At 48.9% G+C, this 16253-nt stretch overlaps 2 protein-coding genes across 5 annotated transcripts in view; one reads left to right on the top strand and one right to left on the bottom strand.

Annotated features, from left to right (window-relative positions):
- The window catches only part of LOC134336598 (ras-related protein Rab-37-like), a 306886-nt gene extending 302358 nt beyond the window's left edge, over positions 1-4528 (top strand). For all 3 annotated transcript variants that reach the window (XM_063030920.1, XM_063030922.1, XM_063030921.1), the window contains one exon: positions 384-4528. In XM_063030920.1, the coding sequence (XP_062886990.1) occupies positions 384-489 (106 nt within the window). In that variant the 3' untranslated portion in view covers positions 490-4528. The remainder of the gene's footprint in view (positions 1-383) is intronic.
- A 1238-nt stretch (positions 4529-5766) lies between these two features.
- Positions 5767-15787, bottom strand: mif4gdb (MIF4G domain containing b). Of its 2 annotated transcripts, XM_063030733.1 has the most exons (6): positions 15625-15787; positions 15427-15541; positions 15117-15226; positions 14046-14201; positions 10241-10333; positions 5767-6580 (listed from the first exon to the last, which is right to left on the bottom strand). In XM_063030733.1, exons 2-6 carry the CDS (start codon positions 15506-15508, stop codon positions 6353-6355), a joined length of 669 nt encoding a protein of 222 aa, XP_062886803.1. In that variant the 5' UTR covers positions 15509-15541; positions 15625-15787; the 3' UTR covers positions 5767-6352. The 2 variants fall into 2 exon arrangements, with proteins under 2 accessions (XP_062886803.1, XP_062886802.1); XM_063030732.1 differs by lacking the exon at positions 15625-15787 and having other exon boundaries at positions 15427-15567.
- Positions 15788-16253: the final 466 nt, after the last annotated feature.

Here is a 16253-nt window from a genome sequence, read left to right as displayed (position 1 = left end):
CTGTATTAATAAAGCCCACTACTATGTGCACTTTCTGAACAACTTTCTCAACTGCCCTAACAATGATAACAAACTGCATATTCAGCTCCACTTCCCTCTGGCCCAGCAGTCTGTTTAGAGTTATGACCTCTAGTTTATATTGTCCCTTCTCACTCTGACCAACATTCACATTTCCCAGTATTAAACTTCCCCTGATATCTCTCCATCCAGTTCCACCTGGCACTTCTGTTGCCCAGCTGATTTTGACAAATGCCTCAACTCCCCACTGTCTGCACTGACAGACGATGGTCTCGGGAAGAGCCTTTGCTAGAAACCGATCAAGGGGTTGGTAGTAAACTGAACCCAGTCAGATGTGAAGTAACGGTCTTGCTGTTTCCTTCCAGGGAACTGAAACACAGATCTGCCAATCAACCCAATGAACCCAAATTCCACATCCACGAGTACATTGAATCTCAAAAGGAAAGGTCCAGATGTTGTGGGTTTGAATAAGCGGCTGATCTCATTGGAGGACTCAGGGTGTGGCACAGTAACCGGCTTCACTGATTGGCTGTGAAGCATGCACCAATTGTATACCTACATTCACTCTCAGCTTGGTGTTGAGCTTAAATACCCTCAAACATTCAATATTACCTCCATATTCACTCAATGTCATTCTCATATCCGTACACATTTTGTATTCCTTTCATACCTATCTCAACCCTTACCCATCCAGTCCATGTCCACCTCTAAAACTCCTTCAGCTAGAACAACAAAGACACATCCCTTAAATTCTAACCCCTTTATCTTCCCAATGTATTACCCTTTTACCCTGAACTCTGGAATCCTCTCAATGACAAAGCACATCTGCCCAGGGAGCCAATGGGAATCGGAGAAAGGCTGGGAATTTTCAGGCCTGAAACAACCAACCACTCCACATTCTCCTGTTGTGGCCACATTCTCACTCACACCCCAAAAACCCCAGCCTTTTGATGGATTCAGTTAATGAATTCCCATCAAAGTTACTGAAACCACAGGATCCTTCAGCCTGTTGTCAGCAGCAACTCCTCTCCCCTGATCTGGGTTGGAGGATTTACCATTAAAATGGTAGACAGGTAGGATAGATTGGTCCAGGACAGACTGGTCCAGCTCACCAGAGTAAGACAAAAGGTTAATTATCAAGCCAGAATGCATCAAACATTCTGCTGAGTACAAAACACTGGAAACTACCTGACAGGCAAGATCACTAAAGGGTAGATTTGAGTCAGGGTAGCTAAGCAACTACTTCATCACCGAAAGGGAAACAGAATTCCAGAACACTCTCTCACAAAGATGGGAATGTGTTGAAAATTTCAAAACTAAAATTTATTTTTTCTCTTGGTACATTACATTGAGAGTTATGGAAACAGAATGGGTTTGACAGATATAAAGTGCATGTCTAATTGAAAGGTGGAACAGACTTGAAGGGCTGAATGGCCTCGGCCCTATCTAACCAGTCAGTACAGGTCCAATCTTCTCTGTGGTCTGTTTCAGGTATGCACATAACCTGAGACAATCCCCTCAATACACCCAAGCTGATGCAGTCAGCTGGCGATTCAAAGCTAAGCTGCCCTTGCCTCTCCCTCCACCTCACAAATAGACCAGTGTCGGCTATGAGCCCAATGCTGTTGTTCACCATGTTTACCCTCCCCAATTACAAAACCCACCTCTGTTCCTTCAGCAACACTGTTTATTATCTCTGCACAGCATTCAACACCCAGCTTCCCAGGGACAAATTCTCCAAACACTACCTTGCTCCAATCTCTCCTTCATGCTGCAATGTGTATTTCTGCTTTTAAATAAATATTACCCCCATCCCACCCCCATCCCCTTGGTCACCAGTTGCTCCGTTCGGCTGTAAACATCTACAGATATTTATAAAAATGCCTTTTTAACCATAAGATGAAATAATTGTACATAAAATGCTCTTTGCTTTGTACTGGCTAATGAGATCACTGTTCTGATGTTTAACTGGAATGCATTTGTTTTACAAGTAAGTTTCTTCAGTCGTGTAGTTTTTGGAACAATGGTGCCTACAACAGGAAGTGAAATAACAGTATTTCCTGGAAAGTGACCTTTGACTTCTTGCTGACAGTGGAGGTGCCTTTCGATATAAACTGCTAAAGCAATCCTGGCATCTCTTACTAGAGTGCCCCAGATGCCTTGCACCCCGCCTTTAATCCTCCTGTTGTTTGGTCTATTGTATTAGACTCGCTTCATGCCCCCTTTTTCCGGACAGCGTCACAGTTGGAGACTTGGGCTCACATGGATTTGAGAAGATGGTGCTGGATCTTATCACAACCCTGCATAACCTGACTCTCCATAGAATAGTGTACGTAATGAGACTGCACCGATTCAAATGATCAGCACCAGCCCAGGGGGTGGAGGTGGGTTCCTAGTCAGTCTCAGTTAGTAAGTAGCATGCTTGGGTTTCAGAAAAGCAAATGCTGGAAAGAAAGGTTTGGAGAAGATAGGGAGTTCCATGCCTGAGCTCTTCTGTTACTGGGGCATTGTCTATGCATGGGTTATTCCTCACAGTCCCGTGGACGGATGAATGAAGGCAAGCAGCCAATCATGGGCATGCTTTTCATTCTGGCCACACTGGAGGGCCGAAAGGAGAACAGTTCCCATCGATCTGGGTGTGAGATGGCCTACCCCGTCCCATTCCTCTATCCAACCCGACCTTGCACCCTTCCTTCCCCACCACCTCTCCTGTACCTAATGTGAGCAGAATGGTCAGTTAATTGCCCCCAGTGAGCAGTGGTGCAATCTGCAGGAAGAATTGAAAATGAGATCAGGGCGGGCTTGTTGGAAATGGGTAGATGGTGGAGCAGAAGTGGCCATTTTCCCAGGGTGCAGCTCGATGAGGGAGTTACGCTGCAGAATTCCAGGAACATTTCTGGTTGCCTTGCATGATGAACCTAACTTAGTTTACCATCCAGGCGCAAAATGCAGCTGCTTTCCAAGAAGTGCTGAGGGAGTAAAGAGAATAACCCGTGGAAGTGTTCCCCCACTCCCTCTCCGCTCATCACAAACGCTGGCGATTGTGGAAACCTCATTCTCAGGAACAGTAGTGCAGGATTGTCCCTCTGGTTCCCGGCCCTCCTCGTTCCTTAAAATGTCGTCTAGCCAATCCTCCCTCAAGCACCAACCTCATCACACTGGTTAACTCCAGGGGCAGGGCTGTTGCGGTAGGAGGTTGTGGGAATTGCGAAAGAAATCTCTGTGTTTGCTCTGTGTGGGAATCAGACCTACGAAGGGGTTTGTCTTTGGGAAATAGTTCCTTACATGCTAATCATTATTTAAGGGTTTAGTGAATTGTCAGTGGTGAGCTGTACCACATATTCACAGCCGTTAGCAGCTGTGGAGTTGACTCCCTCCAGCGCAGTAGCGAGGGAGCACGGCCCTGTCAATTGCTCTCTCAGGTGGATGTAGAAGATGCAACGATAAAGATGAGTTCACCCAGTGGCATCACTGAACAAATTATCCCTGTGACTTGTTTCATTTATCTGAGTAGATTTTGTCATTCAGTAGTTTTTGAGCGCTTTGTTACATCAAATGGCGATTCTGCCCGTTGTTTCAAAGTATATGGAAAACTCTTTAACGGAAGAGGAATCTCTCTTGATCAACCCTCCTCTGGACAATAAGGCTCCATAAGCAGCCTGGTTTTTGCCGAGTCCTCCCCACGGTCCAACACTTGGCCGGATGGTCGTGCGGCAGACATTAGGGAGGTGGTGTCATTCACGAATTTACACACGGAGGCCAGTTCATCTGTGCCAATGCAAGACACACCCCCACCCCACACACTATACCAGTCAGGGCCCAGAGGAAAAGTGAGGCACCTCCCTCCGAGCCAAGCTCCTCCTCCACAACCAGGGCACCTCCACTTCCCTCACCCCACTCGCTCCGCTGTATTGTGCTGACGTTGAATGAATAAAGTACCTTGTTTGCCACGCGTGACTCTCTGTTCCTCTGCTGCTCACTTGTGTTTGGCCCGGCCTCTTGGATAGTATCTGAAACGCCAGGGGCCCGGGGACGCGATAGCCCCCCTCACTCAAATAGAAGAGCAACTGGGGATGACCTCCTCAATGGCCTGCCACCCTCCGCCTCTGCATTTAGAGGGGACAACCACAGTGGTGGTGCAGTGACGAGGCATTCGGGCTGTGGGAGGGGTGTGTACCAGCCACACCTGTGGTCCCGATCAGACCACCCAGTCCGCCGGGTCACAGAACCGGCGACTGCAGATGCTGGAATCTGAAGTTAAAAAAATCTACTGAAAGAACTCAGAATGTCAGGCAACATCTGTGGGAAGGGGAAAGGAGTTGTTGAACCTTTTTTAAAACCCTGTATTGGAGGAGATGGTCAGAATAAGAGGGTGTATGGTGGAATAGGGCTGAGAGGTAAGGGAATGACAGGCAGATTGAACCAGGTAGGGGAGAGATGGAAAGCCTCTCCCACATCCAGTTGTTTCCATTTGCTCTTCACATCTCCAACCTTCTCCCATCTGCCTCAATCTGCCCGTCATCTTTTAAACAACCCCCCCCCCCCCCAGTCACCCCAGTCCTCTGTCTTACCACATCAGCTATCTCCTCTCTCTCCACTCGAGTCCTGGTGCAGGGTTTCGAACCCAAGCTTTGTCAATTCCCACCCCCACCCCCCCGAGAGGTGCTGCTTGACCTGCTGAGTTCTCCAAGTTCTCTGAGAGTTAGTGGACACTTACTGCTCTGCTGCTGAACAATTAACTTGTCCAAGGCCAAGGAAGTGAGTGTGCCTGTGTCTACTTCATCCATCAGACCAGGCTGATTTAAGTGACCAAAGAATTGGACAGGATCTGAGAGTAAAATTACTTTGCTTGAGTGGTCAGTTCTGAGAAGTCAGAACTTTAAACTCAAGCCAGGCCTCAGACCTGGGAGCTGATGTTGAGAACTTAATCACATGGACAGGCAATGGAGCTCTCCCCAAAAAGACTGTGGATATCAAGAGCTTCCAAAGTCAAATTTAGCAGATTAATTTGTTAACAACATCACAGAACATGACGCAGCAGGTAAATGAATGAAGGACAGGTCAGCCCTGATCCAATGGGTAGACAATAGACAAGGTCCATTGGGTTTCTGCCAGCATGATGTCGCTCAGATTGGCCTTCAACCTGTTGATGACTTAATGAAGGGTAAAAAGGTGTGAAAATTTGCATGAAGTGAAACCAGCTTCTTTATTTAAGCAAAGCTTCTGAAAACTGATCAGGTGTAACTAATGCAAAGCAAGTGCAGAAAGGGACTGGGGAGGAGTCACACCATCTATCACCGTCAAACATTCTGACTGACAGAGTGGGCTCCTGCTCAGACTACCACGCAGTCACTGGCGTTCAAGGGCAACAGGGTCCTGGTCAGAATGTAGTTTCTGGGCTTCAACCTCTTTGGAATTAGACCATGTGCAGATGAGGCTACAGCAGCAGAGGGCAGGTGCGGGTTGTGGGTGTTGGGGTACAGGGGCAATGAAGACCATCTAGCAGGAACGGATCTTTGACAGGAGAGAACAAGGCACATGTTACTCTGCTCATATGTAATGTCTCCCTTGTGACTGATGTCCATCACATAAGAGCAGTCTGGCTCCATAATCCAAGCCACACACATCGAAGTTGCTGGTGAACACAGCAGGCCAGGCAGCATCTATAGGAAGAGGTACAGTCAACGTTTCGGGCCGTCACGAAGGGTCTCGGCCCGAAACGTTGACTGTACCTCTTCCTATAGATGCTGCCTGGCCTGCTGTGTTCACCAGCAACATCGATGTGCGTGGCTTGAATTTCCAGCATCTGCAGAATTCCTCGTGTTTCCATAATCCAATCTTGCTCATAAGAAACTCCAAACCCAAAGTGGTAAATGCCCTAGCAAACTGCTTAGCCTATGGGGAATAAGTGATGGATAATAATTGCTGTCCTCCGATTTTGAAAAAGTAAAACTTACATAGACTGTGGTCCAGTGGTCTGGTCTGTGGCTGGCTTGTTCACAGCACAATCGCCACTGGGACAGGGGCAGCAGTGTAGTGACTGGGTAAAGGTTCACCCTGTCTGCACGCGGCTACTGGGACCGCACACACACTCACCCAGCACGTTGGCCCGCAACAAATGCAGCAGTGTACCCAACACGAGCCTCATCTACAAGCAGCAGAACCGCCCAGAGGTCAGTTCATTGTTATTTAAAAATAAAGTGTTATCAAAAAAGTTAAATCGTCAAGCATGGGAACTTGAACTAATAGCTCCCTCAGCTGGTGAATCTCCAAAGCATGTTCAACCTTGGAATTTGAAGTACTGCCTCATGCTGAAGCTAAAGTCAGTCGCCTGTCAATCAACCACCTCACTGTAGTAGTATCTCTGGGTGCTGTCGGACATCTTCCACCCTCCCGCCCGGAACTCAATGATCTCCAACAGCAGGAGTCGGGACAGTGGGGAGGGTCGGTCCTGCAGCAGGAAGCCATCTCGCAGCAGGCAGAAGAGGTCATCCATCCGCTGGGTGCAGGTCCTTTGTAACTGCTCCCCTATGCGATGCAACTGCTGTACCAGACAGTCTACCTGGAGAGCGAGGTGCAGAGAGAAACAAGGGAGACAGCGTGAACAAGAACAGCCACACCACACAATTCCCGATAGAGGGCAGAAACACAAGACATTCTGCAGATGCTGAACATGCACACAGAGCTGGAGGAACACGTCAAGTCAGGCATAAAACAAAACTGTTGACATTTCAGGCCAAGACCCATCAGCAAGACTGGCAAGGAAAGGGTTAGAATCTCCAACTTATTATTCTGGCTTCCGCCCTTTCCTTTGTCATCCATAAGACCATAAGAATAAGGCCATTCAGCCCATTGACTCTACTCTGTCACTTCATCATGGCTGATCCCAGATCACACTCAACATACATCTGCCCTCTCACCATATCCCTTGATCCCCGACCCATCAGGAATCTATCAGCTTCCGCTTTGAGTATACCCACAGGTTTGCCTTGCACCGCAGCCCGTGGCACAGCATTCCATGCACCACTCTTTGGCTAAAAATATTCTTCCTTGCCTGTGTTCTAAAAGGTTTTGAGGCTGGGCCCTCTAGTTTTGGATATTCCCACTAGAGGAAATATCCTCTCCACATCCACCCTATCTAGTCCTTTCAATGAGATCCCCCCACATTTTTCTAAATTCCAGTGAGTACAGGCCCAAAGCTTCTAAGCACTCCTCATATGTTAACCCCTTCATTCCTGGAATCTTCCTCGTGAACCTCCTCTGGACCCTCTCCAATGATAATACATTCTTTCTGGGATAAGGGGCCCAAAACTGTTGACAGTACTCCAAGTGTGGCCTGAGTAGTATCTTATAAAGCAGCTTCAGTATTATCTCCTTGCTTCTATATTCTATTCCCCTTGAAATAAATGCCAACATTGTATTTGCCTTCCTTACCAGACACAACCTGTGAATTAACCTTCTGAGAGTCTTGCACAAGTCCCTTTGCACCTTTGGTGTTTGAATTTTCTCCCCATTTAGATAATAGTCTACACTATTGTACCTCTTACAAAAATGCATTATCATACATTTCCCAACACTGCATTCCATCTGCCACTTTTTTGCCAATTCTTCCAATTTCTCTAAGTCCTGCACAATCGCATTGCTTCCTCAGCACTACCTATCCCTCCACCTATCTTCGTATCATTCGCAAACTTTGCCACAAAGCCATCAATTCCATTATCCAAATCATTGATAAACAATGTGAAAAGTAGCGGCCCCAATACCGACCCCTGAGGAACACCACTAGTCACTGGCAGCCAACCAGAAAAGGCCCCTTTTATTTCCACTTGCTGCCTCCTGCCTGTCAGCCATTCCACTATCCATGTCAGTATATTTCCTGTAACACCATAGGATTTAATCTTGTTAAGCAGCCTCATGTGTGGCACCTTATCAAATGCCTTCTGAAAACCCAAGTAAATGACATCTACTACTCTCCTTTGACCACCCTGCTGGTTACTTCCTCAAAGAACGCCAACAGATTTGTCAGGCAAGGTTTGTCTTTACTCAAACCATACTGACTTTGACTTATTTTATCATTAGTCTCCAAGAACCCCAAAACCTCATCCTTAATAATGGATTCCAACACTTTCCCAACCACTGAGGTTAGGCTAACTGGCCTATAATTTCCTCTCTTTTGTCTTCCTCCCTTCTTAAAGAGCAGAGTGACATTTACAATCTTCCAGTCCTCCGGGACCATGCCAGAATCAAGAGATTCTTGAAAGATCATGACCGAAACATCCATTACCTCTTCAGCAACCTCTCTCAGGACTCTGGGATGTAGTCCATCTGGTTCAGGTGACTTATCCACTCTTAAACCTTTGAGTTTGCCTAGCATTTTTTCCCTTTGTAATAGCAATGGCTCCTACTCCCTGACACTCACAGACCGCTGGCATACAGCTAGTGTCTTCCACAGTAAAGACTGAAGCAAAGTACGCGTTAAGTTCATCTGCCATTTCTTTGTCCCCTGGTCCTGATGCAGGGTCTCGGCCTCACACAGCAGCTGTACACTCCCCTCCATAGAAGTGACCTGACCTGCTAAGTTCCACTAGTATTTTGTGTCTGTTGCTAAGAAATAGAGGGCAGGAGTGAAGAGACGGGAGAATGGCGGGGAGCAGGAGAGAGGGAGAGAGGCAGATAGACGGGCGTGGGGATAAAGACAGAGACAGACAGGGAGAGGGTGAGAGAGGCAGGCACACAGAGAGAGTGAGAGACAGGGAAAGAGACGAGAGATAGGGAGGTTGAGAGAGAGAGAAAGAGACAGAAAGATGGGGGGGGAGAGAAGGAAGAGCGAGATAGAGAGGAGAGGGGGGTGTGAGGGGCAGGGGAGGGGCGAGGGGCTGAGGGAGCGAGACAGGCAGGGGAGGGGGGTGAAAAGGAAGGGTGGGGGTGTGAGGGGGGCGTGAGCTGTGGGGGAGCCAGGGACAGACAGATGGAGAGAGAGAGAGGAGAGGAGAGGAGAGAGAGATAGGGAGGAATCAAGAAAGAGAGTCTGACAGATGGGGGAGGGGGGAAGAGAGGGGGGCAGAGGACAGAATGAGGGAGAGAGAAAGACAGGGAGGGAGAGGGATGGGTAGGGAGAGTAGGAGAGAGGATTCAGTCAGAGGTTTGTCTCCCGTTCTGATCACTCCCTGGTTCAGTCAGAGGATCGTCTCCCGTTCTGATCACTCTACTTAGAGAAAGCAACACTCACAACACGCTGGAGGAACTCAGCAGGTCGAGCAGCATCCGTGGAAACGATCAGTCAACGTTTCGGGCCAGAACCCTTTGTCAGGACTGAACAGGGAAGGGGCAGAGGCCCTATAAAGGCACCCTCCCCCCACCTTCTTTACAGGGCCTCTGCCTCTTCCCTGTTCAGTCCTGACGAAGGGTTCCGGCCCGAAACGTTGACTGATCTTTTCCACGGATGCTGCCTGACCTGCTGAGCTCCTCCAGCGGGTTGTGAGTGTTGCTTTGACCCCAGCATCTGCAGAGTATTTTGTGTCCACTTAGAGAAAGTTGTGAAGGAATTAGAGCAGGCAGAGAAGTGACTTTGCGATGCACTACGTGGATTCTGGACGTGCTGCTGAGACTGTGCTTGGAACAGTAGCTGATGTGACGGATTTATGAACTAGATTACTTGTGTGTGGGAGGGAGTTGGAGATGCAGCTCGATACAGACCCCTGAGCTGTGCCGCAGAAACTCCCGATTAACTCTGGCCTAACCATGGGACAAACTGGAGCATCCGGGGGAAGCCACACATTCCACAATCTCCTAAAGAGTGCACAGGGATTGATCTACAAAGCTCCGAGCTGTAACAGCCTCGTGCTAACCGTGGTGCCTATGGCATAATGTCATAGAGGGTAAAGTTGGAGAAAAATGTTCGCATTGGTGAACTGGTCAAATGAAGGTGATTGGCAGAGAACAAAAATGAATTGACACAGTGAGTAGTTGGGGCCTGGAATGTACGTCAGGGAGAGTACTGGAGGCAAATTCAATGTAGTGTTCAGTAGGGAGCTACTGGAAGGCAGGAGTGTGCAAGGCTGTGAGGAGAGCTCACACAGACAGCCAGTAGAGACACAGTCCCCTCTATGAGAGGAAACAGTGGACAACCTGCCTACAGGCGGACAGTGAGAGAGGGCAATAGCGAAGAGGGAATGGGCTCAGATAACAACAGCTGGCCGGGGACTCCAATCCCCTTCCTCACCTCCTCTTCATTCTGCAGAGCGTCAGGCTGGGCAAGGCGCATCAGGCAGTCATACACTGGGTTAACCAGCGCCATCATGGGCATATTATTCACCTGAAACACAAAGCAGGAGTGAGACCTCAGAGGAAGGCAGGCTGAGACCTTACCCCTGCTCAGATCTGCTCCCAACACGCTCTGGTGAGGGGGGGGCTGTGACTGAGCAGCGTTGACAGACACCAGCAGGGCTCCAGATGCAACGTGCAATGTCCTCTTCCCTCCCACACACTGGAACAGGCTGTGCTAGAGCCGGGGACCCACACTCAGCCACAAGCAGCACACAGCGAGGGCCCCAGCATCCCCAGCATCAGATTCCAGACTCCACTCACCGTTAATCCCAATCCCACCAGGAGTGGAACCACGGGGATCAGAGAAACAGCAGGCTGATTCAACCCCACAGCCCTGCACTGACATCCCAGACGAGTCACAGGGTCTGGAACACAAGTAGGGTGTCTCGTCACAATAACTCTGTCTGTCACTCTGCATTCTCTAAATCAAAGCAGTGCAGAGAGGCACACCATTACCGCCGGCACGGGGCAGCGTCACAAAGAGCGGGATACTGACTCCTAGATCCTGTATAACAGGGGAGAGAAATCTGCAGTCAAGAGGGATGACAGAGACAGTGCCCTATCCAAGGGCCTCAGGATGAGGAGGAGAGAGGTTGGGGGGAGGGGGGGAGGGAAAAATGGGGGTGCATTACAACTGAGTTTCTTATAATCATCTTTTGGGGTAACACAGCACACAGCTGTGCATCTGACACTGAGAGGGATAACACTGGCCATAATGCGAGACGAACTCTGCAGTGATTTTGTGTGACTGGGATGCGATACTCAGGATTAGGCAGAGTACTAAGCCTTAGGACAGGGTTCATGACATGAAGGAATGGATTTGCTGTCATTACCAGAAGTTCAATCCAGATTACATGTGTTAAGGAGAGAACTGAGTGAGGACTGGTGCTGGGAATAGTGATCCAAAATCTGGTCACAACAAGACCCAGTGATTCACTCTGCCCCTGTCAACAGACAGCAGAGTGAACCAGATACTGACACTTGAGGGCTCTGACAGTGGACTTGCCCCACACCAGGGCAGGCTTGCTCCCAAGCTTCTTGTCCAGTCCAACTCAAGTCAAGTTTATTGTCATTTAACTACATACATGTAGGTAACGTTTATAACCCTATAATGTACATAGAAACAAGACAATGTTCATTCGAATCAAACACAGCAGTATGCATAACACACATAACTTCTGAAGGTAAAGATAAAATGTACAGATGAATCATGCACAAATAACAAACTAAAGTGCATTAATATTAAATACTGGAAAGTACAGAACAGATTAACCAGCGACACTGGGAATATGATGCAGCAGGGAGCTCAGAAGCCTAATGGCCTTGGGGAAGAAAATGTTTCCCATCCTGACTGTTCCTGTTTTTATGATCAGAGTCTCAAAGAGGATGCTGGATGGATGGGTGGGATCATTAATAATACTAGAGTCCCTGCGTACACAGCACTTCTGATATATGTCCCTGAAGGATGGTAGGGAGACCCCTATGGTCCTCTCAACTGTCCTCACCATCCTTTCTAGGGACTTCTGGTCTGATGCTCGACTGCTCCCAAACCAGATAGAGATGCAACTTGTCAGGGAGCTCTCAATGGTGCTCCTGTAAAACGCAATTAAGACGCTGGGGGGTGGGGGGACCCTTGCTTGGCTTAATCTTCTTATGAAGTGGAGGTGCTGCTGTGCCTTCTTGTTCAGGGAGGTGATATTGAAGGATCTGTGATGTGAACTCCCAGGAACCTGGCGCACCTAACTCTCCCCATGCAGAAGCCATGTATTTGTAGAGGGGATAGTCTGTCTGTACCTTCCTGAAGTCCTCGATATTCCCCATGTTCAGGGGTAGGTTGTTCTTCTCCCACCAATCCACCAGTCGCTCCACTTCTTGCCTAGACTCTCTCCCGTCATCGTTCTTGATGAGGCCAAGCACTGTTGTTTCATCTGCACACGTGATGACACGGTTTGAGCTGGATCCCATCCACTGCCTCGACACAGCCAGCAATGGAGAGCGAACAGCCCCTCACAAATCCAAACTGGGAAATTACTGCATCCTTGAACAACTCTCGGTCACTGCCACAGTTGTGGAAGGGTACTTTCAAATGACACTTATTCCAGCACACCAAGGATCTCTCAGCTCAACTCCTCGCGGCCTTGCTTTGAAGAGTTGAACTCTGGAGGAAGGGGAGAGCGATCAGTGAGTGTGGCTTTAAAACATTCTGTCAAAACCAGTCACAGGCATGACAGGATAAACATCCCGTTGGCTCTAGTCTCATTCACACAAAGGGGGATGACTGTGCAGGACATTTCTTGCAATTCATTGTTTTGTTATTAGTGCTCTACGATTCTGCTTTGTATAGGATTAGTTGGATGTTTAGTTAGTTTTAATAAACTTTTAGAAAAGGTCTGCATTGCGTTGTTCTGTGAGCCGGGATTAGGCAGGCTTAGGGAAAAATTCAGAACAGACGAAAGGGAGAACTACCAACAGATCTAGCACGGGAACGAAACAGGGAAACAGGGATTGACATTTCTCACAACAGTACAGCACAGGAACAGGCCCTTTGGCCGTAAATGTTGGGCAGAACTATTTAAACCAGTAACTAACAGCCTAACGAAACCATTCTCTGCACAGTCACAGGCCTATCTTTGAGCCTCTTGAATAGATCTATTGTATTTGCTCACCAGTCCTGGCAGAACATTCCAGACACCCACCACTCTCTGTGTAAAAAAAGCTTGCCAAGCACCTCTTTCAGCTTAACCCCCTCACCTTATATACATGACCTCGGGGATCAGCACACCGCTTTATATGGCCAGATACCCGGCTTCATTGCACACTGCTGCCTGAAAGGAGTTTGTAGTTCTCCCATTGACCATTTGGGTTTCCTCCAGGTGCTCTGGTTTCTTCCCACATGCCAAATGCACATCGGTTAATAGTTAATTAGTCATTATAAATTGTGCCATTAGGCTAGTGTTAAATCGGTGGTTGCTAGGTGGCCTATTCTGCAACATATCTCAATAAATAATTAAAATAAAAAAGATATTGACTCTCTATCACAAACACAAGAGTTCTGCAAATGCTGAAGGGACTCAGCAGGTCAGGCAGCATCTATGGTAATGAATAAGCTGTTGATATTTCGGGCCGAGATCCTTCGTCAAGACTGGCGTAGATGCTGACTGACCTGCTGAGTTCCTCCAGCATTTTGTGGGTGTTGCACAGGCTGTCTATCTAGGCCTCTCAATCTTATAAATCTCTATCAGATCTCAGCCTCCATCAGTCCAGAGTGAACGACCTAAATCTGCCCAACTTTGCCCTGTTGCACATGCCCTCTAACGTAGGGAGCATCCTGGTTGATCCCTTCAGCAGATCCAATGGCCCCACAAGGGCAACGCAAACTGAACGTGGTCTGAGAACTTGTTGAAGGGTTGGCTGTGAAAGATGAACTGTACATACTGCTGCTGCTTGAACGACACTGTCAGACTGAACACCGGAATGGTGCATTGGACAAAGAAACTCAATAACGGACAGGACGTCACTGCAGAGAACACAGCTGTCAGTGCAGGAGAATCAGGAGAAAGGCTCCAGGGATCCGGCTGAAGAGGGAACAACGAACAGGGGTGTAACTTGGGATGTGAATGTGACTGTTGAAGAGGGAGCCTCTGTTGCCAGCTCCAAGCTCCTGTTCCCAGCTGAGGGAGAGGGGATGAGGGAATGCTCACCTTCAGGTAATCAAAGACGTTGCAGATGAAGGTGACCAGGCAGATCCAGGCATTCAGTGAGCCCTCCCGGACCTGGTCCTTCACCAGGAACTCCTGCTGCAGTCGGTTCAGGATGCCCCGGCGGAAGGTACTGTTCCCACTCTGCTTGCTCTCAGCCTAGAAACAGGAGAACAGCTCTCAGAACTGGAGAAGGAGCCTTGAGCCCAGGGCTGCCCTCCCCTGGGGCTCTCAGAGCCAGAGAAGCAGCCTTGATCCGAGGACCACCCTCCCCCGAGGCTTCCAGGCCCCCAAAGGCAACCCGACACTGAAATGGAGCAGCCTCGCCGTGGGTGAACAGGAGCAGCAGCCTGGCTGTCTTCAGTGAGACACTAGTTTCAGGGGCAGGCACTGGCAGGAAAACAACAACATATGACTATAAGGCTGTGGCTGAAATCACATTCCACATTTGGGAGACTTTAACAGCCAGAGCGAAGGGGTTAAGAAACCCTTGCTTACACCACCTTCCCAGAATATCCAAAGTTCCCCAAAGCGGAATTTGGCCCACTGTCGAATGGCGCAGCCAAGGCCCCTGATGCCCCAATGCCAGTTGCTGGGGCCCGCTCCCTACGAGTGTCGGCTGTAGGGCCCCGTCATTACTGAGTTAGCAGAGTTAACTCTGTCACCCGGAGAACATACATCTGAGCCTCCCCACGACAGGCACCCTCCACTTGGCCAGAACACAACTGCTGGTACTCAAAGTACAGAGGCTGATCCCAGTTACCAGGGGCCCCGCTTTTCTCTCTGCAGCTGCTGCCTGAACGGCTGAGTATTCTCTCTCGTTTCTAAGGTGGAGGAAAGTCCTCTGCACTGCTTCAAAGCGGTGGTTGTGAGAGCTGTGAAGTGGCAGGTGGGTCTTTAATCCAGCAAGTGAGACCATGGATCTCTTGCTGAGAGCTCTGAACACAACTTCTTGTGTGACCCCAAGTGCGAACTCAGCCTATGCAGGCATGTAAACTAGATTAACTGCCTGGAGGAGCACCTCTCTCTGCACCAGACTCTTGCCCTATCTCAGCTGGGAGCCCTGCACCATACCTGGACAATGGTGTAGCAGATACGGCCAGCTTCCTTGCTGAACACCAGGTCTTTCAGGGACTGTTCGACTATCACCGAGGCCACTTTCTCCAAGTCGACCAATCCCGGTTCTGTGAAACAACAGTTACAGAAGCTTTTAAATCGTGCTTTTCCCTGCCTGATTTCCCTCTGTTGCTCAGAACTAATCCTCCCTCAGATACGGACTAAGCGTTGGCACTGACGGACACGCACGAGCCACACCGCTTTGGAAGCGAGGAGGGAGGAAAGGCCCAGAGCCTGGTTGTAGTGGGACTTCCTGCCACCCACTCACCTTTCAGTGCCATCTTCAGCAGCTTCTGTGTGTCTGCATCAAAAGACTGGATCTTGTAATCCTCCCCATGTGAATTTTCCATGGTTGCTGCTTTGGGTCATATGACAGATAGTGACTGGGGAGAGAGAATAAACAAGCCAATGGGAAGATGCTCCAGCAAGGAAGAACAAGAAACTAAAGTCAGAGGGAGCCACGTACCCTTTGGTGGCTTGGCAAACGGTAAGGTGCAGCAAATCCCACGTCTGGTCTCCTACCTTCCCAAACTCACAGCCTTTCCTTCTCCAGGAATCGCAGCCCTGTAGATAATTACTTTTCTTCTAAAGCAGAGCTGCAACCATCCGTAACAACTGACGGTAATATCTACCACAGCCTCATTCAAGATTCAACAATGGTGAGATGCCTTTGAATCACTTGGTAATTGATTTATTATTTGTACATGACCAAGTGAAAGGCCTTCGTCTGCAAGCCATCCAGATGTGTTTCTTCATACACAAGGTAGTGCACAATGTCAGAATATAGAGTATCGTCTTACAGTTACAGAGAAAGTGAACCGCAGTTGGTTCATTTCAATCCCTCTGAAACTCCTGTGGTGGTTGTCCACTGTATCCGACGATGACAGGAAACCTGTGCGGGAGAAACCCCTGTGAACACTAGATAATCTCACAGCTCTTCATCACAGAACACCACCCCAGGAAACAACCAGCACCACCAAAACCTCCTGGGAACCTCCCCCCTCTTGCTGCAGTCTCACGGACAGCAAGGGCCATCGTTTTGCCTGTTAGTCCGGCTCTGCCTCCCTGAATCCGAATCCCTGATACGAGTTGAGA

This window comes from Mobula hypostoma, chromosome 22 (genome assembly GCF_963921235.1).
Source record: "Mobula hypostoma chromosome 22, sMobHyp1.1, whole genome shotgun sequence".
Classification (NCBI taxonomy): domain Eukaryota; kingdom Metazoa; phylum Chordata; class Chondrichthyes; order Myliobatiformes; family Myliobatidae; genus Mobula; species Mobula hypostoma.
This window is presented reverse-complemented; position numbering and strand designations above follow the sequence as displayed.

What these genes read in the sequence shown, in the direction of transcription:
- mif4gdb (XM_063030733.1), bottom strand. Translation starts at nt 15,508, where the DNA reads ATGGAAAATTCACATGGGGAGGATTACAAGATCCAGTCTTTTGATGCA. An exon ending in TCTGCTACACCATTGTCCAG is followed by an intron (nt 14,202 to 15,116) that starts GTATGGTGCAGG and finishes TCCTGTTTCTAG; the next exon opens with GCTGAGAGCAAGCAGAGTGG. An exon ending in ACGTCTTTGATTACCTGAAG is followed by an intron (nt 10,334 to 14,045) that starts GTGAGCATTCCC and finishes TTTGTGTTTCAG; the next exon opens with GTGAATAATATGCCCATGAT.